The sequence below is a fragment of the Pogona vitticeps genome, chromosome 4, assembly GCF_051106095.1.
Source record: "Pogona vitticeps strain Pit_001003342236 chromosome 4, PviZW2.1, whole genome shotgun sequence".
Classification (NCBI taxonomy): domain Eukaryota; kingdom Metazoa; phylum Chordata; class Lepidosauria; order Squamata; family Agamidae; genus Pogona; species Pogona vitticeps.
This window is the reverse complement of record NC_135786.1, coordinates 75,898,856-75,923,286: the sequence shown is the minus strand read 5'-3', so window position 1 is coordinate 75,923,286 and position 24,431 is coordinate 75,898,856. Positions and strand designations below refer to the sequence as shown.

General features: G+C 39.3%; 1 protein-coding gene across 3 annotated transcripts in view; it reads right to left on the bottom strand.

Annotated features, from left to right (window-relative positions):
• Positions 1-1,444: 1,444 nt before the first annotated feature.
• Positions 1,445-24,431, bottom strand: part of UBE2U (ubiquitin conjugating enzyme E2 U) — a 37,176-nt gene continuing 14,189 nt past the window's right edge. Inside the window, exons 7-11 of one of the 3 annotated variants that reach the window (XM_020813772.3) lie at positions 24,285-24,357; positions 20,643-20,731; positions 17,930-18,011; positions 4,120-4,217; positions 1,445-1,885 (exon numbers count right to left, since the gene is read on the bottom strand). In XM_020813772.3, coding sequence (XP_020669431.3) covers positions 1,734-1,885; positions 4,120-4,217; positions 17,930-18,011; positions 20,643-20,731; positions 24,285-24,357 — 494 coding nt within the window. In that variant the 3' untranslated portion in view covers positions 1,445-1,733. Of the gene's footprint in view, positions 1,886-4,119; positions 4,218-7,883; positions 8,639-17,929; positions 18,012-20,642; positions 20,732-24,284; positions 24,358-24,431 lie in introns of those variants that run through there. The other 2 variants (XM_072997749.2, XM_072997748.2) reach the window with 2 other exon arrangements.

Sequence of the window (24,431 nt, the reverse complement as noted above, 5' to 3'; positions counted from 1 at the left end):
GAGGCTGATGCGGAAACTTCAGGTGGTGCAGAATGCAGCGGCCAGACTCCTTACTGGAGTAAGAAAACACCAACATATTTCTCCTGTTCTGGCCAAACTGCACTGGCTGCCCATCCGTTTCAGCATTGACTTCAAAGTTCTAATGCTTACCTATAAGGCCCTAAACGGTTTAGGACCTCGATACTTGGCGGAGTGCCTGCTCGCACCAAGATCTACTTGGATCACCCGCATGAGTCAGGAGGTGAGGCTGAGGAGCCTGACGCCAAGGGAGGCCCAGAGGGAAAAGACACGAAGCCGGGCCTTCTCGGCGGTGGCTCCTCGCCTTTGGAACAACCTTCCTCCGGAAATTCGCGAGGCCCCAACGCTGGGTACTTTCAAATGCCAACTGAAAACATGGATGTACATGCAGGCCTTCCCTCCTGTCAACTACTGATTTCTTTGCTTTGCTATTTATTATTTATTTGTTCCTGCACTATTTGTTATTGTTGTATGCTAATGTTTTTATGTTTTTTTAAAATTGTTTTTGATATTCTGTAAGCTGCCAGAGTGGTAGAATATACCAGATGGGCGGGATATAAATCGAACAAATAAATAAATAAAATAAAAATAAATACATAGGAACACAATTTGGAGATGCAAGAAAGAGGTTCCTGAGGATGATGGGTTAGGACCAAAACCTAAGACATAAAACAGTATAGCCTTCTTAACTAATGGCATGCTCATTAATAGCTGCTAAATCACTAGGAAATAGGGACTGGTATGGAAAAGGCTACAGTAGAAGACCTAAATATGTTCAGTCATGATTGCCTTAGACAAGTGTATTTTTGTTTTGTTTTTTGTTTTGGAGCAAAACAAAGGAGCAAATTGATTCCATACAAACCCTCTGCCTGCATTTCTGTAGTGGACAGGGATACCCAAGTGGGTAAAATCACCCACTGCTGGTATGTGGCCTTAGTGCAATTACTCAGATCCATTTCTCATTCTCTCTCTGTCTCTTCCCAATGATGACTGTAAAGCTTAAACCATATATGTTGTCCATCCATATATGAGTTAAACAATGTCATATTTTATACCCATTTTCTTTATTACAGTACTTTATATATTAAGTCAACTTATGAAAATGGGTAGCTGATTGGTTATCATGTATAGTAAAACATACTACTAAAATCAATGGCTCTTCCTTCCATTAAATCAGTCTATAAAACCCACGTCTGTTGTGATGCCACTGGCATATCCCTCCAAGTCGCCATATTGGTAAAAATGCTTAAGTGTGTGCCACTAAAAAAAGGTAAAAGTTCTTCCTCTGTTTACATTGTCACCATTTTGCCTCTCCCTTTCTGACTGCAAGCCCTTCACAGCATGGAACTATCATGGGAACTGTTGTTTCATGCTTTATAAAGTACTCCACAGAATACTAGATAATGTGTATAAAACATTAAATAAATTATGTCTAAAATATTTCCAATTTATTTGTGATGTCCCCCACAGTGAATGAAACACATCAAACATAGATGAACTAAGTTTGTCTGAACCAAAAGAATACTCTTGAAAAATCAGGTAACCCTGTAATTCAGGCAATTCGAGAACTGGGACCTTGAGAACACACCAACTTTCTGACGACCATCGAGTTATGCAACTATATTGGGGACATGTCTCCTGATTAACAGCTAAGCATTTTTAGAGTTACATCAGCAGGCTAGAATTTTGCTTATGCTTAATCTATAGTAGAAACTTCAGTTTAATCCCATTTTTTCTTGATCAAGATTTGTAGACCAGATTAATAGATCTTCTGCTTCCTTCTCCCATTGTTCTATGCCATAACTTCCATATCGATGTCTGTCTTCCTTCTTAGACTCTGAAGCTGAAGACCTTTGAGATCCAGAGGCTTCCATTGTAGAAATTATGAAAGAGAAAACAAAAAGAATAAACAAACAGCAAACACAAATCCCCCCCAAATCTGTACCACTTGTGTGACAAACTTGGAGAATAAACATGTTGTCTTTGTTTTCAGCTAAGACATTTATTTAAATCAGTACAATATTATTTTTAAAAACAGAAATAGTATTTTAATGGAGACAGTAACAGTCAGTTTAAAGTAATATTGACCTTTTATGATTTAATACATGAACATTTTGAGAAATAACATGCATACACTGATTTGTGTATGGGAATATAAGACAGGAAGGGTGGTCCTTCAGATGTTCCAAGGCTGCAGCTGCAAGCATTCTTCCCCACTGACATTGCTGGTTAGAGCTAATGGGTGCTCTAGTCCAGCAACAACAGGAGGGCCAAACATTTCCCACCCTAGTCTAAAGAGGAGCAAACATTATACTCTGATAACCATTTATTCCCAGTGTTATGTAGTGGATAGTGTGATGGACTAGGACTCTGGAGAATGGGATTTGAATCCCCACTTGACCATGTAAATTCACTGGGATGGAGGGGGGGAAACCTGGTAAAATCACTGCTTAAATATCTCACTTACCTTGAAAGCCCTATCAGGGTCACTGTAAGTCAGTTCCAACTTGACAGCACAGAACACACACATGCTATTTGTTAAGCCTTTGTCTTGTGCCACTCTCCCATTAAATACTCTCTATAAAGAGGAATGAATATGATGCCTAAAGCCATTTTCACACATGGGATACATGGTTATTAATAGTGAAAAGATAGCTATAATTTATTAAACAATATTTCATTTTCCTAGTACAAATCCAAGGTCATTGGGAAGAGTTCCAAGGACTTCAGGTCAAGTTCTATTGTATACAAAAGTACAAATTAATTAGGCATACTGCAGTTCCACTGCAGACCTGAGTAGGGTGACAAGTGCCTTAGCTTTATCATGTCTGGGTGATCTGTCATGTGTTCTTTAGAGCAGTGGTTCCCAACCTTTTCTGAACTGCAGACTGGTGGGGGGCATGCATGGGGGCGGGAACCCTGCTTTATAAAGACATCTTTGAAGAGTGGTTAAAACTACACGTGCCTTAGAATGCTGCAGCCAGTGGTTAACTGGAAGCACATATAAGATGTGAGTAATTCTCCAACTGAAACAACTGCACAGGCACAATTCAAGGTGCAGGTAATTAAGAGTATGCAAAAGACTGCTTTCTCCTGTATGAAACAGTGTACCTATTGAGATCATCATCAGAGGGCCTTCTGAGTCCTCAGCATGCCCAGAAAAATAGCTACCCGGTACCAGGAGAGGATTCCGCCCCGCCCATGGCTATGCACAAAACCTGAAATACCTCTTGAACAAGGCTCATCTAATGACCTTCCATCGGGTGATAAAAAATCATTTCTTTTTGCACAGGAGTCTGGGCATAAATGGACAGTTACTGTTAGATGCAACTAGAGTAGGGCCACTGAATCAACTGAGCTTATGAAGGAGCTGACTCAACAAACCCCCACTGATTCAATATCATATTATCATGATGCTGTGAGCTTTGAATAGGATAGGCACAAGCCTTTGCTCACAGGCTTGATTCTTCACTGTTGGAAACATACTCTCCTTGTTTCTTTGTATCTCAGCCAACTGAAAAGCTACTTCTTGTTGCAATTCAATGTCAGTACTGTAGTATGGTGCCTGAGAGAGCCCCATCTACGGTTGCTGCTTCCTCCTCCATCAAAACTGAGACCGGATGGCCTTTAAGGTCCAAAGACTGCCTTGTTTTGCTCCACTTTTCTTACCCCACTACTCTCTTGCCTTCCAACTGCCTTTGTAACACTTTGCCTGACAAAAGGGTCTTGTGATTTTGATAGCATGTCTGCAATTTTGTGCTTGATTTCTTTCTTTCTTTTGATTGGTCTAATACAGTGGCTGATGTTAATCTCAAATGGTATGTCTAAATCTTACTCGGGGGCCTAAGTGCTAACAGGCTGATGCCATAGCAGTCTACTAAAAGTAGATATTGAGTTTTCATAATATCCAGTTTCATTTTATTTACAAGATTTTTTTAGCCGCACCATTATCAATGCGTATGAAAAAACAATAAAAATTTCCCACAGAATAGAGAGACAAACAGGCGGAAGAAGAGAAATGAAGAGATGAAGTTCAATAAATGAGAAGCAAAGACACATTTTTTACACAAAGTTAAGTGTCACAAAAGTTCCTGGTGTTACCTGGTGTTGGACTTAGGAAATGAAGACTGCCTGACCGGCTTTCAATCAATTTTTGTTTCTTATGTCTTTCAATAACTTCAGAGATGATGACTCGATGCCTGAAATCAGGAGGAAAAATCCTAAGTAAATAAAAGCTGTTCAACTTAACTTAGTTCATGACTAAGTTAAACAGTCATGTTCTAGCTGTTTACTAGGTTATTGGTAGTAAAATCTTAGAAGTTTCAATGACTTTCTACTAGTTTTACCTGCAACAAAAAGCTTTCAGAGTGGCAGAACTGTGTAAAATGAAACATCACCAGGAAAAAGCATCCCAGCATTCAAGAATGAAGCAGTGGGGGCTAATTCAGAAACACACTTACAACTCTGCTCACTTCAGCAAAGACGTGATTAATGATGACGATGATAAATCTTAGAACTGCAGAGCTGGAAGGGACCCTATGGATCATCAAGCTCAGCCCCTGTCAAGCAGGCCCAATGGGGGAATCAAACTCCCAACCTCTGGCTCCACAGTCAGATACCTGAATGGACCTCTGAGAAGTGAGGTGGCTTTTAGTCTCTGGTTAATAGCTGCATTACCTCCTTTCTGAAAATTATTTGGTAAAGCAGATTCAGACAATCCAACTAAGGTGGGTAATAACATATACTTTGAAGGTGCAAATTACTATATTATGTGCCATCAAGCTGCTTCTGATTTATGGCAATCCTACAAATTCATAACTCCTAGAAGGGCCTATCTTTAAGTCCTTCCTCAGATCTTACGGATTAAGCGTCACAGCTTCTTTTATTGGGTTCATTCATCTTGTATTAGGTCTTCCTCTTTTCTTGTGACCAACCACTTTTCCTAATATTATTGTCTTGTCTTCTCAAATATTGTCTTCCCTATGCAGATAGGGAACTAGATGTCTTGAGATGTAGTTGTAGCAGTGGATGAAAAGGAAGTAAGAAGAGCCAATATAGGCATGCCAGGAGTATGTGTGATAAGAGGATGCAGGTGGTGCTATTGTCTTTTTTGCTCAGCTCTGGAATAGTCAGGATAACTTCTGTGCAGGTACAGAAGCCCATAAGTGTGAGTCACAGAGACCATGAAGAAGAAACTAGATTCAGCTAACTAATTCAACTAAGAAAATGTATGAAAGTTATATAAAAGGAACAGAACAGAGGACAGACACCATTGTGAATAAAGCAAAAGCAAAGTGTGCTGCGTATATACCGCCCCATAGTGCTTCAAGCACTCTCTGGGTGGTTTACAAGTTAATTATGCAGGCTACAATAAGACAAGTACATGCCTAAAACCCAGCAATTCTGGTCTATCCATACTAAAAAATATTAGACTTTAAAATGATACGCCAACTCTGGTCCATCTTCCATTCCTGCAGTGGAGACAGTTATTGTGTACTTTTGAAGAACATCAGACCTATGCAAAGGGACAAGAGGGGTTATTCTCCTGCCAGGTTTTATACTGTTTCTGAGTTGGCTTTGACTGACAGCAGTCCTGGGTGAATAGATATTCTTTTAGGCAAGAGATGGTAAGGAAGAGGGCAGAGCAATTAGGGACAGCAGTTGCCTCAGGAAGGTGAGAAGTAGATCAAGAAGAGGCTAGTCCTTTCCTGTCAAGACAGCTTTATGTACTGGAGGGGAGTGCAGGTCATTTGTGACCAGAAGGTTTGGAAGCTGCTGTTCCATTTACTACAGTGAGTTACAATGACAGTCTTGTCAGATTTTGGACTGGCATACTGCACTTATCTTAATATCTACTTCAGTTGTGGAAGAACAACATACATTTTGCTCTGCTGGAGCTAAAGGAGTCCTAATGCTGATTTCTATCATGAAGCTGCAGGAAGAAGCATTTGCTTTCTTCCCAGTTAAAATTATCCTCTCTTCAAAGTTAGCATGAACAGAATTTTGCAAGAAGGAGATTTCAGAGTAGTGCTAATTTTTCTAGATCCCTTCCCCGTTAAAGATATGGCTACTGTGCAATTTTACAGATGAGAATTAACTCATGTATCAATGGTACTGGATTCCGAAGAGGCAGAGGAACTCGAGACCAAATTGCTAACTTGCGCTGGATTATGGAGAAAGCCAGAAAGTTCCAGAAAAATATCTACTTCTGCTTCATTGACTATGCGAAAGCCTTTGACTGTGTGGACCACAGCAAACTATGGCAAGTCCTTAAAGAAATGGGAGTGCCTGACCACTTTATCTGTCTCCTGAGAAACCTATATGTGGGACAGGAAGCAACAGTTAGAACTGGTCATGGAACAACTGAGTGGTTCAAAATTGGGAAAGGAGTACGGCAAGGCTGTATATTGTCCCCCAGCTTATTTAACTTATATGCAGAATACATCATGCGGAAGGCTGGACTGGAAGAAACCCAAGCCGGAATTAAGATTGCCGGAAGAAATATCAACAACCTCCGATATGCAGATGATACCACTCTGATGGCAGAAAGTGAGGAGGAATTAAAGAACCTTGTAATGAGAGTGAAAGAGGAGAGTGCAAAAAACGGTCTGAAACTCAACATCAAAAAAACTAAGATCATGGCCACTGGTCCCATCACCTCCTGGCAAATAGAAGGGGAAGATATGGAGGCAGTGTCAAATTTTATCTTCCTGGGCTCCATGATCACTGCAGATGGAGACAGCAGCCCTGAAATTAAAAGGCGCCTTCTTCTTGGGAGGAAAGCGATGACAAATCTTGACAGCATCTTGAAAAGCAGAGACATCACCTTGCCAACAAAAGTCCGAATAGTCAAAGCTATGGTTTTTCCTGTCATGATGTATGGAAGTGAGAGCTGGACCATAAAGAAAGCAGACCGCCGAAGAATTGATGCCTTTGAGTTGTGGTGCTGGAGGAGGCTCTTGAGAGTCCCCTGGACTGCAAGGAGAACAAACCTATCAGTTCTAAAGGAAATCAACCCTGAATGCTCACTTGAGGGACAGATCCTGAAGCTGAGGCTCCAGTACTTTGGCCATCTCATGAGAAGAAAAGAGTCCTTGGAAAAAACCTTGATGTTAGGAAGGTGTGATGGCAAGAGGAGAAGGGGACGACCGAGGATGAGATGGCTGGACAGTGTCTGCGAAGCAACCAACATGAACCTGACACAACTCCGGGAGGCAGTGGAAGACAGGAGGGCCTGGCGTGCTCTGGTCCATGGGGTCACGAAGAGTCGGACACGACTAAACGACTAAACACACAAAACATCAATGGTACTGACCCTGTGAAACAGACAACAATGTATGACAGTAACGTGTTTCACACACACAAGTCTGCATAATTTGGTTGTGAAATTAAGAGTGGTTAAAACATCTTGTTTGGTCACTATGATTTATTCCATGGTTTTCATGGACTGAGCTTGACTGTGGCCCAAACCCATCATCTATTTCCTGAAAGGCGTAAGTGGAAGAGAAGAGAACCCAGTGGTCTTTGGGAGAAGGGGGAATTCTCTGATAAACCAAAAGTCTGTACAAAGTGCAGCCTCTTTATTTATCCCCCTCCCCTTACAACAGAAATTGGACTTTAAATGTGCATTTCATGTTGTTGTTTTCTTTTTAGCCACATGGGGGCATAAATGACTCAGCTAGAAAGTTAATCAGATCTTTTAAAAAATGCAGATGTACTTAACTGCTAACAGCTAACATTCTACCAACTTTTCTCACAGTGGTCAATGAATCAGAAACTCCACACATTTCAGTCAGGTTGTGCCTATTTGCCACTGTCATATTGTGTGCATATGTTTCAAACTACAATGTCTATACACATGGAGAAACCAAGGACACCTCAACTAGATTTCAGATGCATCTGAAAGTGCCACAACTCTTTTCTTTTTCTTTTTGTTAGGCAAATTTATTTCAGTATACCAGAAAATATAAACATTAGGAAAATGGGAGAACGGAAAAGAATGATTAAAGTTAGGTAAGTTGATTCCACTGAAATTGCTGTGCTGACACTGCAGTACCCATTTCATGCCCATTATAAAATCTTCACACTTGCAGTACTATTTTTACAATGGAAAAGAAGATGCAATATTATTAAATTGTTGACAAACTGAGTATCAAAAAGAAGGGGGAAGTGAAGGGGGCTGTATACTGGAAGGTATCATATTTCCAATGTGTCTCCATAAAATGTGTGCAAACACATTATTATTGTTATTATTATTATTCAAAAACAACAGGCACAGTCAAAATTACAAAAACATTCACTGGTACAGTATTATATAACAAGTACAAGTTTTAACCAAAAAACTAAGTATGTTAAATATCGGTGCAGTATGTATGCTATTCCTAATATTGCCATTTTTGTAGCTTTGATGGTGTGATTTCTGAGATTTGAAACTGTTTATTATTATTATTATTATTATTATTATTATTATTATTATTATTATTATTATTATTATTATTATTATTATTATTATTATTATTATTATTATTATTATTATTATTATTATTATTATTATTATTATTATTAATTTGTTCAACCTCTATATCCCATCTGGTTACAGGGACACCTTGGGCAGTTTACACTAAAAAAAAAGACACAAAAATATAAAACATTATCAGATTAATGAAATAAAAAATTACAGCAATCAGTAACAGATATAAAACTCTATCATGTAAAATCAGACACAAAATCAAAATCAGAATTACAACATACAATGTAAATAAAATCAGCATAGATACAAACAGTTTAAGAGGCAAGATGGCCAACAGAAATAAGCACTGAAAAGTGCAATGCCTTATTCAGATGTAAATTCTGGAAAAACATGCCTAAAAACATACCTTCAAGAATTGTTTAAAAATCCCCATAATCTCACACACCCCTCTTTTCGGGACCCTTGTCAGCAAAGATGGGGTCAACCAGGGTCAGAGGACATGAGTCACAGTGAGTAAAACTTGTCCTCTGCTCCAGGCCTTGGACACAATACTATCCAGATGCAGACAATGGAATTCCCAGAATCCTCTGTCCACATGGACACTGGCCATGGTGGTTAGGATTGAGGAAGCTGTAGTCTAAACAAGTAACTTTGCCAAACCCTATTTGGAAAGAAGATGATTCCCCCCCACCCGACCTTCTCCCTGCAATGTTTTTTTATGACAGAGAGCTTGATTTGTTCCACAGCACTCAATGGCAGTCTATATAAAAAGAATCCATCCTTCACTGTAAGACTTCATTTCAGGACTTCTTTGTTATGTTATGATAAGGAGGCAGACGCAAGGAACTAGCTTTCATATACATGATGTCTCCTTATGGAAAATGCAGTATTCTGTCACAGGATCTGCTTAACCTGCCAGAAACACTAATGATGGGGAACATTAATTGGTGCACCTGCAGATTATCAAAACACATGACAACATGCTAACGTTGCACTGACATTAGCCAGATGTTGCAGGAGACACACCAGAAAGAACAAATGTTTATGATCAGTTGGTTGCTAAGCGTATGGAAGTGGAACATCATGCCGCATTTGGGTTTCTAATGCTGTTTATTGGGTCCAGCAAGTGTGACAAACAATGTCAAAAATATAACCTTTTAGATAGGTGGTACCTGTTTCAATGCTTTTTATCATCAAACACTTTCTTAGAAGAAATCCAGATCCTCGTGATCACTGACCAAAAGAGACTAGTTCAGTAATAAGCATTCCTCTAAACATCAGAATGTGAAATAACTGCTTAAAACAGCTTGAGTGCAGGCTACTTGAAGGACTCTACCTCCTCATACAAGCTTTCTTGATGCTTAAGAGTGTCCGAGGAGGCTCTCCTCTAAGTCCCATTGCCAGCGCAGGCACCATTGATGGGGACATGAGAGAGGGCCTTCTCTGTGGCAGCTCCCAGTAATGGAATGTTCTCCCTCAGGAGGGCAAGTTGGTCATCTCTCTTTTATCCTTCCTCTTGGGCCCACCTTTTCAGGCAGGCTTTTAATCAATCATGAATGAGTTCCTTCATGCCATTTAAAAAATTATGATAGTTAATAACATTTTACATGTTTTTAATTATTCAACATATTTTAATCAGTTTCATATTTTTATTGTTTTTAATGTACAGTGTAACATTGCGCTTTTAATTCTGTTCTTTTTAATATTGTGAGATGCCTTGATTCCCCTTATTGGAAGAAAGCCAGCCAATAAATAAATATACAGTCACTGGCTTAAAACACCTCTCCTATCAGCTTGATTCAGTTATCTATGTGTGCCAACTGTTCAGTGATCTGAATGGTACAGTATGGTTTTCTCCTTCCACATCTATTCCATGATTACGGAAAATCCATTATGGTCATGTTCAGCTCACAGTGTGGCAGGAGTTAGAGAAAATAAATTATTTATGTGATTCAAGCTGCTAGAGAGAGTGAGTTTGAAGTGATGTCCACAACATCTGCAGTTGACTATTACCAAAACTGTGCACAGAAACAAATGCTACATAAAAGGAAATAGTTTTGCAGTCTATTTTGAAATATTTTATTGTATACATTTAGCTTTAATCACTGTGACAAAATTATATTTAATTTGCAGTTGGAATTATGACTATTGGGCTGTTCTTCTCTTTCTACTTGAAGATACATGTTAAAAGAAGTAAGAATGTTACAACTTATATAGTCTTCCCTTGGGAAAAACCATAAGAAAGACAACTCAAATAAATTCAGACCCAGTTTCACGTATACAAACCTGTCTGTGGGCAAATTCACATTCTTATTTTAGCACATTAAACACTGGTATGAATTTCCTGTGGATTTGCTTACTTTGATTTAAACATATATATAGTATAATCTAATGTCATATTTCCCATTCACGGATTGCTGCCTTGTCATGGTGAAGGGGCTTGAGTAATTCAGGGAAGCTACGGGCTATGCCATGCACAGACACTCAAGACGGACAGGTCATAGTGGAGAGTTCTGACTAAATGCGATCCACCTGGAGCAGGAACTGGCAAGCCACTCCAGGATCTTTGCCAAGAACCCCCCATAATCAGAAACAAAAGGCTAAAGAATATGATGCTGGAAGATGAGCCCATCAGGTTGGAGGACGTCTAACATGCTACTGAGGAAGAACAGAGGACAAGTACAAGGAGCTCCAGAGCTAATGAAGTGGTTGGGCCAAAGCCGAAAGGACGCTCAGCTGCGGATGCGCCTGGAAGTGAAAGGAAAGTCCGATGCTGCTAAGAAAAATACCACATAGGAACTTGGAATGTAAGATCTATGAACCTTGGTAAGCTTGATGTTGCCAAACAGGAGATGGCAAGAATAAACATTGACATCCTGGGTGTCAGTGAACTAAAATGGATGGGAATGGGTGAATTCAATTCAGATCATCTCTACTACAGTGGTGCCTTGACTTATGACCATAATCCATTCCAGAAAATTGATGTAACTCGAAATGGTCGTAAGTCGAGCACCATTTCCCATAGAAATGCATTGGAACGCAATTAATCCAATCCACCCCCCCCAAAAAAATACCAGAAAACAAACAAAACACATAGCAAGCCCCACCGGAAGGTGCTGGGACTTGAAGAAAACCCCAAAAATAAACAGCAGAGCAAGCCCGTCGGAAGGAGCTGTGGCTTAAATAATAATAATAATAATAATAATAATAAAATAAACAACAGAGCAAGCCCCCACTGGAAGGAGCTGGGGCTTATAAAAGAATATAAGCAAAAATAAACAACAGAGCAAGCCCCATTGGAAAGAGCTGGGGCTTAAAGAAAAAAACAAAACCCAAAATACACAACAGATCAAGCCCCATTGGAAGGAGCTGGGGCTTTAAAAAAAAGAAAATAAGCAAAAACTAATAATAGAGCAAGCCCCATCGGAAGGAGCTGGAGCTTAAGAAAAGAAATAAGCAAAAATAAACAACAGAGCAAGCCCCATTGGAAAGAGCTGGGGCTTAAAGCTGAGGCTCCAATACTTTGGCCATCTTATAAGAAGAGAAGATTCCCTGGAAAAGACTCTGATGTTGGGAAAGTGTGAGGGCAAGAGAAGAAGACGATGACAGAGGATGAGATGGTTGGACAGTGTCATCGAAGCTACCAACATGAATTTGACCCAACTCCGGCAGTGGAAGACAGGAGGGCTTGATATGCTCTGGTTTATGGGGTCACAAAGAGTTGGACAGATCTTAACGACTAAACACCAACAACAGTCATATTTCACACTGGATGGAATTCAGATTAAAATAATTCAATCAGCACACATTTCAGACATGCAGTTGTATGCTGAACCATGTAATTCGTGGGCAATAGCAAGTGCCTATGCTGACTTCTTAACCTACAGCGATTCATGGCTGAGATATATGCCAATGGAGATGCGACAACAGCCATTACCAACAGAATTCTATTCATAATATAATCAGTAATCAGCACATTGATGCCTGATCCTTGTAAAAGTCATGCATTTATTCCTACGTAGCTTCTGAACAAGCAAAAAGGAATCCACAATATATTGGACTGATCCTCTCTCTCTTAAGGAGCAACCAATGCATGTGCAATATGAAATCAGAAATATGTATTTTCATGTTTCATCCTGAACTTGGGTTGCTTACAAATCTTTGCTGCATTATGACTTTTTACCGCTTAGTTAAAAATACCGATGATAATCCAAGCCCATGGTAAACAGTGTTTGTGTAAATAGATCTGCTGCTTGAAGCAGAGTAAAAATGGCATTTTCTTATTAAGATAACACTTTAAAAGCCTTGCTGTACCATTCAGTTATTACTCTTTGCCCTCATCCAGTCTCCCCTCACCACCATGGTGGCCTTACCCTGCTTCATAGGCAGAGCAAACCCTTCTGGGAACAAGCAAAACCAAATAACATGAATTGATACAACCTTTATCATTATACAGAATGTGTGGGGAATCAGTCCTTTGCTGCCCAAATCAAGCAACATGTAAAAATAAGTAATTTTAACAATATAGCTTTCATATATTTTAAGTTGACTGAATCCTACCACCAGATGGCAGTGAAAGTTGGTCATTTCACTCAAGATACCTTCGATTTGGGGGTGGGATCACAGCAATTTCCTTTCATGCTCTTATGAAATTAACATGAAAAAGCTGTACTGATTCACAGCAAAGGCTGCTTTCTCAAACAACCCCAGCCTGTTCTTGCTACAGTCCATGTGTAAACATGGACAGATGGGTCAAAAGGGACTTTTCTTGTTTTTTGGAATATTTTCCTGGGTCACGTAGGATGCTGTGGAACTACATAATGAAGCAATTATCAAATACAGAAAACAAAGGACTTCTGTTAAGGAAAATAAAACAAGGAAGTCGTGTCAAAGAAAAATTAACCCTAAAGTATAGGAGTTTCTTCAGAAAGAAAAATAAACTCAATTAGTCCACAGTTTGTCTTCACTCAGCTTAAACTCCAAATTAATTCTTTGCAGGGTTTTGATGAACTACCAGGTGAAGTGCTTTTCTGCACAATATATGTATGTGAATGTACATATGAAATAATTAGTTGCAATGTTTTTAGTATGTTTAAATGTGAATTAAATACATATGGCAAGTAATATAAAACAGATTGTTTCATGGAGGAAAATCTTTAGCATTATTTTCAAACTGAGTGGCTATTTATTCTAAGGTTAGAGATATAGGTATACACGCCCTCTCTTCTATTCTTCAAGCAAGTCTCCACACAAATTCGTCATGGTCAGGATGAGAAAAATATCCTCCTTCCCCCTCTATCTGTTCTGCCTAATGCCTATCTCCAATTCAGAAAACCAAATGATAAAATAAATATTGGCTAGGTGAGCGAGTTACTATGTTGAGATTCACTGTGATACATTGGCAGTCAAGTCTTCATCATATAATCTTAGAACTGCAGAGCTGGAAGGGATCCTATAGATCATCAAGTCCAGCCCCTGTCGAGGAGGCACAGTGGGGAACTGAACTTCCAACTTTTGGCTCTGCAGCCAGATGCTTAAGCCACTGAGATGTTTAGCTTCCTTCAGCCTCTCTGTATAGACAAAATGACCACATTTCATTAAATCATGGTTTTATGAGACCAATAAGAATAGGATTGAGCCCAGATTCACTGATCTCCAGCGTGACTGGGAAGAGGACATCAGCTGTACAGTTAAACAGCAGATCATAAGAAGCAGGAGTTAAACAGCAGATCATAAGAAGCAGGAATTCCTGAAAGATATCTGCTTGTCATAGCACAAGCCTTGTCACCGCCAATATTCTGCAAATTAGCTTGCTTTGTTTTGTGATTGGTCATCATAATGCAAACATAGGTTTTGTTTGCAACTCAGTTGGTTCAGGTATGAAATTCTATGGAAATTTGATGAGCTGAAGTGCTGTCTGTATTACCTGATTTGACAGGTGTCATGAGATCTAATATGACAGCTTTTGTTTAGCAGCACTAACTACAACCAGTTTCAAACAAGTCAACTTCATATGTTGGTTTCTGAAGATTTGTTGAAGGCTCAATAGGTTTGTTCTCCTTACAGTCCAGGGGACTCTCAAGAGTCTCCTCCAGCACCACAATTCAAAAGCATCAATTCTTCGGCGGTTAGCCTAGCTTTCTTTATGGTCCAGCTCTCACTTCCATACATCGCTACTGGAAAAACCATAGCTTTGACTATGTGGACTATTGTCCGCAAAGTCATGTCTCTGCTTTTTAAGATGCTGTCTAGGTTTTTCAGTGGCCGTGATCTTCGTTTTTTTGATGTTCAGCTTCAGACCATTTTTGCACTCTCCTCTTTCTCCCTCATTAAGAGATTCTTTAATTCCTCTTCACTTTCTGCCATCAGAGTGGCATCATCTGCGTATCGGAGGTTGTTGATATTTCTTCCAGCAATCTTGATTCCGGCTTGGCATTCCTCCAGTCCGGCCTTTTGCATGATGTACAGTGGTGCCCCGCTAGACAATGATCTCGCAAAATGACGAATCCACATGATGATGAGGTTTTGTGATTGCTAGAGTGTTTGCAATGGGTTATTTTCGCTGGATGGTATTTCAGTCCATGCCTCGCAAACTGTTTCTCGCAAGACGACGATTTTGGCATTGATTGGCGCTTCGCAAAACGGGTGTTTTCCGGACCGATGCTTCACAGGGCAGCCATTTTAACAGCTGATTGGCGCTTCGCAAAATGGCTTCCCTATGGGTGATCTTTGCAAAATGATGATTTTTCCCCATTGGAATGCATTAAACGGGAACGGTTTCCGCAAGACGATGTTTTCACAAGACAGCGATTTCTATGGAATGGATTATCATCGTCATGCAGGGCACCACTGTATTCTGCATATAAGTTAAATAAGTAGGGGGACAATATACAGCCTTGTTGCACTCCTTTCCCGATTTTGAACCAATCAGTTGTTCCATATGCAGTTCTAACTGTTGCTTCCTGTCCCACATATAAATTTCTCAGGAGGTAGATAAGGTGATCAGGCAGTCCCATTTCTTTAAGGACTTGCCATAGTTTGCTGTGGTCCACATAGTCAAAGGTTTTTGCATAGTCAATGAAGCAGAAGTAGATGTTTTTCTGGAACTCTCTGGCTTTCTCCATAATCCAGCGCATGTTAGCAATTTTGTCTCTAGTTCCTCTGCCCCTTCGAAATCCAGCTTGTACTTCAGGGGGTTCTCGGTCCACATACTGCTGAAGCCTGCCTTGGAGGATTTTGAGCATAACCTTGCTAGCGTGTGAAATGAGTGCAATTGTATGGTAGTTGGAGCATTTTTTGGCACTGCCCTTCTTTGGGATTGGGATGTAGACTGATCTTTTCCAATCCTCTGGCCACTGCTGAGTTTTCCAAACTTTCTGGCATATTGAGTGTAGCACCTTAAAAACGTCATTTTTAAATTTAGAATTTATATTCTGCTACACTATAGCTAATTTATTATTCATGTATTTGTTCAAAGAATTCATAAACCACCCTTAATCTCTCTATATAGCAGTGTAGTGTAGAACTAGTATGACTATTAATAGTCATATAAACACAAATTTACAATGATTTGATGAAACACAACCATCAAAGAACTGAAAGACAGCAATACAATAAGATGAATAGTCCATCTTAAAATGTCTGGGCAAAACAGAACAGCCTGGCACCTTAACTGTAATACTGGCTTTAAACTAAAGGGAGGCCTTTCCACAGCCAGGGTCCATATGTATTGCATAAATGTCAAGTGCAAGAATACTGTCTCTAATCATCTTTACTGAACATTTTACCGATGGATGTAGGGCAGATAGAGAGAGGTATCCAGGTTGGAATCTAGGATTATCAAGATGTTATTCAAAGAAGGAAGGCAGAATGGTAGCTCAGTTCAAAATCAGTGCAGCAATTATCAGCCTTCTTGTTGTATCCGGGTTCAAAATATTTATGCATCAGGAGCCTTACTGCATGTCCTATGTGAACTGCAGAATGCCACCTGGAAATTCAGGCTTATCCCCCACCACACATAAGCAAACACATCAAGTAAGAACAGAGGGCTTTAGATCTAGAACAGAGACATCACTCCCATGTGTACAAGAAACTGTCGAGAGAATTCTCTCAAATACTACTAAAACTTTTATTTTAATTATCTTTTCCACTTTAACTTAAATATTTTAAAATATTTTCATACCAAAACAAATATAACTGCTATGGTTCTTGAGAACAGTGTCAAAATCCACAGGTGGGCAACAGCCTTATTTGGGCAATTTGAAAATGTGCAAACTTTTGAGTTCTCTAACCTTCGCCAGCTGTTTCTTTCCACTTTGATTTTTTAATATTACTCATCTTGATGCCCATCTTGCTCCATTTCAGTGAGTGTTCCACTGCCCCTCAAAATTAAGAGCGTCCTCCATTTACAGTCCAACTGGTCACATGAACTAGGGATAGGACTAAAAGGCTTTGCTTAATCCTCTTTTATATTCCAATCCAGAAAACACCTGTTAGTGACTTGGTGTTCAAATCCTAATATATTATAATCTATTCCAGACATATGTGTAGTCTATAAATCGTAATTTAAAACTTTTTAGAACTCCTGCCTCTAATAGCCAGGAAATGCTACTTACTCTTTGGAAAAGCTATGAAACCATGTCTGGAATTCTATTGGTGTCCATCTAAAGTTTCTGTAACATGCTATGTCTAAGTACGTGGGATGTGGTGGCGCTGCAGGTTAAACCGCAGAAGCCTCTGTGCTGCGAGGTCAGAAGACCAGCCTTTGTAAAATTGAATCCATGAGATGGAGTGAGCTCCCGTCACTTGTTCCAGCTCCTGCCAGCCTAGCAGTTCAAAAGCATGCCAATACAAGTATATAAATAGGTACCACCATGGTGGGAAGGTAACCGTGTTCTGTGTCTAGTTGCTTTGGCCACATGATTACAGAAACTGTCTATGGACAAACGCTGGCTCTACAGCTTAGAGACGGGGATGAGCACCGTTCTCTAGAGTCAGACACGACTGGACTCATTGTCAAGGGGAACCTTTACCTATGGCTAAGTACAATTAATTGATGAGGTGATAGGCTACTTCTCAGTTATACAATCAAATGTGTGACCAGGTATGTGTCCAAAACACACTCCATCATTAGCCACAACAAATTATACAGACTTTATGTGAACATCAATAAGATTCTGGCCCTTAAATATCAAAAAGAAAGGTAAAGCCTATTTAAATATGTATGCATCCTGTGTAAATTGTACTTGATGCAGACTAAGACTTCGTTATGCACCATGAATTTCATTTGATTTTATTTGAATCTCTGTGTGATTTCACCCTGCAGCTTAACTCTCCAAGCGTAGAAGTAACACGTTTCAATATAAAAGCATTACAATTTGCTATGTTGCCTGAGTCACTGCTCCTAAGTGTGAATGTTTGTAATTATCATAAGATACTTACATATTTTCATCCCATTCTCCTTTGCCTACATTCATTGCCATCCATTCATAGCGATTTCCTATGAAGTCTGGGTCTTCAAACACTGAAAGGATAATTGCATATAACTGACATATGAGAATGATTGTCAACATTTTTGATAAATAGAACAATAAGCCTGAGTACTATTTTTATCTTTCCACATGGTCTCAAAATTAAAGAACCTTTTCAAATAAACAATGAAAATACCATAGACATGGATATGTAAGAATCTTAGCATACAAAGTAGCTTTTAAGAGGCCTACTCTGAGAGCCTCTGGACAGAGAGGGTTGGCATTCAGGGGATAAGCTTTCTCAGGGCTTGGTCTGTATTTGTAGAATTGCCTTCCTTGGTAAGTAAGGAGGGATCAATCCTTTCATCGTTCAGAAGACAGATTGAAATAATCTATTTACTCTCAGAGGGTTTTTATTCTTTAGTGCCTTCCAAGGTTCATTATTTTATTGCTGATATTTTAATTCAGTTTTCAAACCATTTTGTCTCCCTAATTTTTACATTTATAGGATCGTACGATCTTGCTATTTTTAAAGTTTAATATTGATAATTGTAGGTGGGTGCTTCGTATTTATATTAGAAACAAAGTCTGGCACTGCAGGTAGATCTGATTCCCATCTCCTATGCTCAGAACTGGCTAGCCCACTTGCTGGGTCTGCGCAGTGCAGGGATCCGCCTTCAGAGCCAGTGCATCAATCTGGGAATGAGCCTGGCCAACCATTGCCGCCTCCTTAAGCAGCCAACCATCGTGGTGCATTCTCCCCACTCAGCTAATGAGTGGTCGGCTGTGGAGGGAGGTGATGATGGCCAGCCTGGTTCTTTCCCAGATTGGTGCACCAGCACTGAAGGTAGACTTCTGTGACATGCGGAGCTTGGTAAATGGGTCGGCTGGTTCCAGATGTGGGGGATGGGAACTGACACCAGCCGGGGCACTGGGCTTTTTTTCTAATATGAATATGAAGTGGCCATCTCTATTGATAATCCATTTCATGTAAGCTGCTTTGATTATTATTTTCAATAGACAATTAAACCTTTAAGACAGTGAACCTAGTACTTTAGATATTGAACTCTATGCTCACAAGCTATATACTGCTATATGCATTAATTTCAGGGATGTAACCTTCTATGGTTTTTATCTGACTTTGACTACTGTGCAACATTAGCTTTCTCGTTTATGGGAAAAGAAACACTGGATATCTAAGCATAACATTAGGAGAATATTAGGATACTTCCAGAATTGCTCCCAGATTTATCTTTTCTTCAGCCAACATTTCTTCACTGAGAATTGTTTAGTGGAAATTAAAAAACAGTGTTCATCACCTTAGAGGCATGATTGATGCCTGGTTAATCTCCAACAGGTTTGCATGCCAATTTACTTCAGATCTCCTTCAAGATAATTTTCACACTGTACATTCAAATTATAAAAAATGTTTCAAATTCCTAATGTGTTCAGCACAGATTCACCTGGCATCATCTTATATGCTGACTTTGTGGTTGCTTCTTTATTGTCTTTGTGTAAGTCTCTGGAGAGAGGCCATAGCTCATTAGTGGAGCACATGCTTTGCATGTGGAAGGGGGGCTTAGTGATGAGTTCCGCCATGTTAATAGCATGATCCAGATCCTATCTCACACTGAGCAGAAATTCTTCCTTGAGGAAACTATACATCAGGCACTCAGAATGCGATGTATGTGTGCGTTTGTTCTCTACAGGAGGAACATTCAAGACAACCCTGATTAGAAGCGGAAAATCTTTAACTAATGAAAGTGCGTGAGTGTCATGTAGGAAGAGTTCTGTCACCCTTGGGCCTATGCAACCTATCGTGCTATGGTGTCCTCCAGACTTAAGCACAACATTCCTTTGAAGTCTGATTTTGAGTTTGAAAGAGTGCCTCATTCAGCCCTCACCAATTTCAAGGTCCTTTCAGTTCCAGTCCAGTCTATTTTTAATATATGTTTCTGGTTATAATAAAACTTTATTTAGTTCACTATCTTGAGGAAATTTAGTTAACACTGAAATAAAGTTACTACACTAAAAAAACCTGAACGTTTCCAATTTGGTAGACGGATGTCTGATTTCAGACATAGAAACATGCCCAGTTACTGATGTAATAAGTGGAAATAATATTATTTATATCAATCATGATTTATTGTGTTATGTGCTATTTATACCCTCTCCCCTTACTGGTAAGAGGAAGAAAGTGGCAGCATCCACGTTCATACCATTCTTAGCTCATGGCACTAACAGTTTTCAGTTCATTTGTGCTGATTTCCAGTCATTCTACTATGTATACCAATGCCACACACAATGTTTTTGCTAGCGGTCATGTACAAAACTTTTCAAGAATTTGGGTGCAAAGTATCAGTGACTGACACACATCTGATACTTAAAACCAACTTTTTAAAATGAAATGAAATGAAAGATGGTGGTGTTCATTCATAAGGGGGGAAAAAACCAAAGCCACAGAATGATAATACCTTCACTAAGACCTACCGAAATGCCACAGAGTCATGAGGAAGCCTTTGTTCAGTAACTTCCTCAGTGGAAGGCAGCCCTCCTTGGAAGTCTGTATGGTCTGACTTACTTATGAGGTCATGAGAATGAGCCCTTCACTTATTCAAACCTAGCACAAGATCAAAATCAGTCTTGCTATGTTTAATTTTACTAAACCAAAAGCATCAGCTTACCTGGGGCTTTAAAATCTTCAGCGGCTTTTGATGTGGCAATTTTAAACCATGTCAAATAATAATCTTCATATGATATGGTTGTAATCTTTCTGAAAACATACATTTGGAACAAAGGATGAGTTTTGAAGGGGGATTATGCAATTAGTTATTTGACACAGCTTTTCCTGTAAAATGTTTTACAAAGTAGCAAAATGAAAAAGAGAGAGAAGTTAAACGGCTGTATTATTCTCTATTCATCTTCCACACAAATGAAGGCAGTATGAGTTTAAAGAAGCTTGTGAGTCCTGCCTGCATATTTCCAGTTTGAGAGTGATTCTTTCCAAATTGTTCTAAGAATCAGTTACTTAAAAAAAAAAAACCCCACCAACCTTAAACTAGTTAGCTTTATAAAATAACCATGCCAAAAGTAAAGGATTTCTTCATTAAAAGTGGCTGTGACTTACTGATAATAAAATGAAATTTTATGTTAAAATAAATATTAAAAAGCATCTTCATGCAAAACACAAAGCTTGTGATGAATCAGGCCAAGGGAGACAGACTTTTCCATAATTGTAGTGGATTTAATATTTTTTTTAAAAAAAATTTAAATGTGGCAACACTTGTGAACAGCCTTAGTATTATTTTATTTCACTGTGATCTCATCTGTGAAAACAATCACACTTAGAAAATAAAGCACTTGATTTCCACCTCTGTATTCCTTTCCAGTGCCACTGAGGAACCAAAAATGACCTTTTTGCCTGTAGAATTAGTGTTATGCAGACCACGCTATACCTTTCTCTTTTAATAGAGCTTCAGAACTCTAGAACAAAACACACTTAAGACAAGCATGGTCTTGCCTCTTGTGATGATTTCTACAAGAAAAGATACATGATTCCAAGGAGCAATGGCCATCTTTTATAACAACAGCAAAAGGTCAAAAGGTGTGTGTATGGTGAAATCTATGTGAAAGCTTGCACTTTTTCCACATCAAATCCTTAGGGCTCTCGGGGCTTCATACTGAACTCAATGTAGTCAAAAAAGGCTTAAAGCTGAATCAAACTAATTAAGTAATTAATTAGAACCAAGTTCTACCTGTGTCACTCATGCGAGCCAGGAGGTCAGGCTGAGGAGCCTGATGCCGAGGGAGGCCCGGAAGGAAATCGGGCCTTCTCGGCGGTGGCTCCTCGCTTCTGGAACAACCTACCTCCGGAGATTCGCATGGCTCCCTTGCTGGGTATCTTTAAAAATCAATTAAAAACATGGATGTTTTGGCAGGCCTTCCCTACAGCCAATTCCTGATCCTTTCCTTTCTTGTTCTCCCCACTGTTTGCTCCATCTTGCTGAATTGTGTTCTATTACGTAAAAACTGTTTATATATATATATATATATATACACACACACACACACACACACACACACACACACACACACACACACACACACACACACATACAGTGGTGCCTCACTTAGCGAGTGCTTCGCTATGCGATGAATTCGCATAGCGAGGGGGTCCGGGCCATTGCTGGAGCGTTTGCTCAGCGATGGCCCCTATGGCGATTTTTCGCTTTGCGATGATCGCTAAGCGATTCGCTTAGCGATCTTCGCAAAACGAAGCGGGGGAGAACAGCTGATCGGCGGTTCCAAAATGGCCGCCGGAAGGTCCGCGCCGCATTTTCGCGCCCTGCCCTCGCTTACCGAGGGCGCGAAAATGGCAGCGCTATGGAAGAAACATCGCTTAACGATGAGTTTTCAAGCCATAGGAACGCATTGAACAAAGTTCAATGCGTTTCTATGGCTTTTTTAGTCCCGTTTAGCGATGTTTTCGCATAGCGAAGGTTAATCCGGAACGGATTAACCTCGCTATGCGAGGCACCACTGTACATATATATATATATACACACACACACACACACACACACACATACATATATACACACACACACACATATATACATATATATATACACACACACACACACATATATATACATACATATACATATACATATACGTATACATACATACATACATACATACATACATACATATATATATATACATGATCTCACACTAATCGAACCACCTGGGCTTGCTTCAGAAGGCATCAGTGAGTTGAAGAAACGTAGTAATGTATGATTTTATGAAATGACAGAAATCTTGTGCACATTAACCATCAATATTTTTGGTTCATATGATGTTCCTTGTCTTGCTCTCTCCAATTTATTTCCTTCTGCTGCACTATAAAATGTCAGCAGCTGCTTGTCAAAAGCTTTATACTGGTGCCTTCATTTACAACTATTTCTTAAAAGGAGAAGCAATCTTTCTTCACCCACTAAATGCAGAGTTATCACCTCTTCCTCACTTCTGAAGATTTTGGTCTCTCAGACAACATCCTGCCTAATACTTCCTTAACATAACTTGACCCCCGGAGTATATAAGCCATATCTTCAGAATCTGTAATACAGGATAGCTGTGCTAGGGGCCCTGTAGATAGTTGTGGATTCCCAAAACCAGACTTACAGTGCATTGATAAAAGGAGCTTCTTCTGCATCTTTTTAAAACCTCATGATTTATAGGAGCAGTTCAGCTAGTGTAAACTAATTATACCAACATAGTAATTTCTGTGTGGGGAAAAGTACAGGGTGATCATGTTTTTGGATATTACTCCCATTGATGACCAAAGTACTGTGATCATAATATAGATGGAACTATTGAGAATTATATCAATACTGAGATATACTATACTTACCCTGTTCATTTTTTTGGAAAAGGGGAATAGTTGTCTGTAGTTATATGTGTATACATGTTTTATATATATAGGAATGTGTGGTTTATTCAACTTTTTCACTTGTTTCCTTTTGAAGATTCTATGTAAACTTCAAACATGACAAAATGCAGCTGCTTGGGTTGTTAAAGATCACTGACTGCCAGTTCTCAAACAGTTATGTCACATGTTTATTTCTACCTACAACTTAGCATTCTGGTAACTATCTGTAAACCCCATAACAGCTCGAAACACAGGTATCTGAAATATCTCTAGACTCTAACTAAACTCTGCAAGGATCATCAGAGGTAGTATTATGGGTACTTTAGGGATTTTTTGGACCAGCTCCAGAAAACACAAGTGGAGGAAAATGACTCAGAATCACCCAACAGAAGTGGTCCTTTGCATGTTAAACAAAGAGACCAGTGCATGAAAAATAGAAAAACAAAGCGCCTCCCTCCTAAAAGGTTGTGACCAGGGAGAAAAAGTCTTTCTCATCATTGTATCCCAGGGTTTCCAAATGGTTTGGTCAGTGCCAACTCTGACGTCAATTTCAGTGCCATACTAATGACTTCTTATTTGCCTGCCATTTCAACATGTGATACAAATCAATATTTATTGTGATATTTACCAATTCTGATCAATATTTGTGGTTTGTTTTGATATTTTGTTTGTTTTGTTATTTTATGTTGCAACATTCTTTTTTTTCCCCTGTCATTTTATGGCTTATTCCTCTGGAGATGTTTACAGAAGGGTGGCATAATACTTTTCAAAATAAATAATTACTGGCATTTTAAAAATATGTATAAATGGAATTGGCATGTAGCTACCAGAACTTGGATAGCTGTACTGTTCGCAGTTCCTTGTGGCTCATCTAAACTTAACAATAGTTTATTACCTTGTTTGGCTAGGAGGCCAACTTTCATCAGATGGGCCCTTAAATGGCGATTTTTCGAGATTCCTGGCAAAAGCTACAAAAGAGAGGAACGTTTTAAGCGGTACTTTTTTCTTATCCTTAATGTTGTGCTGGATAGTAGAATCATTT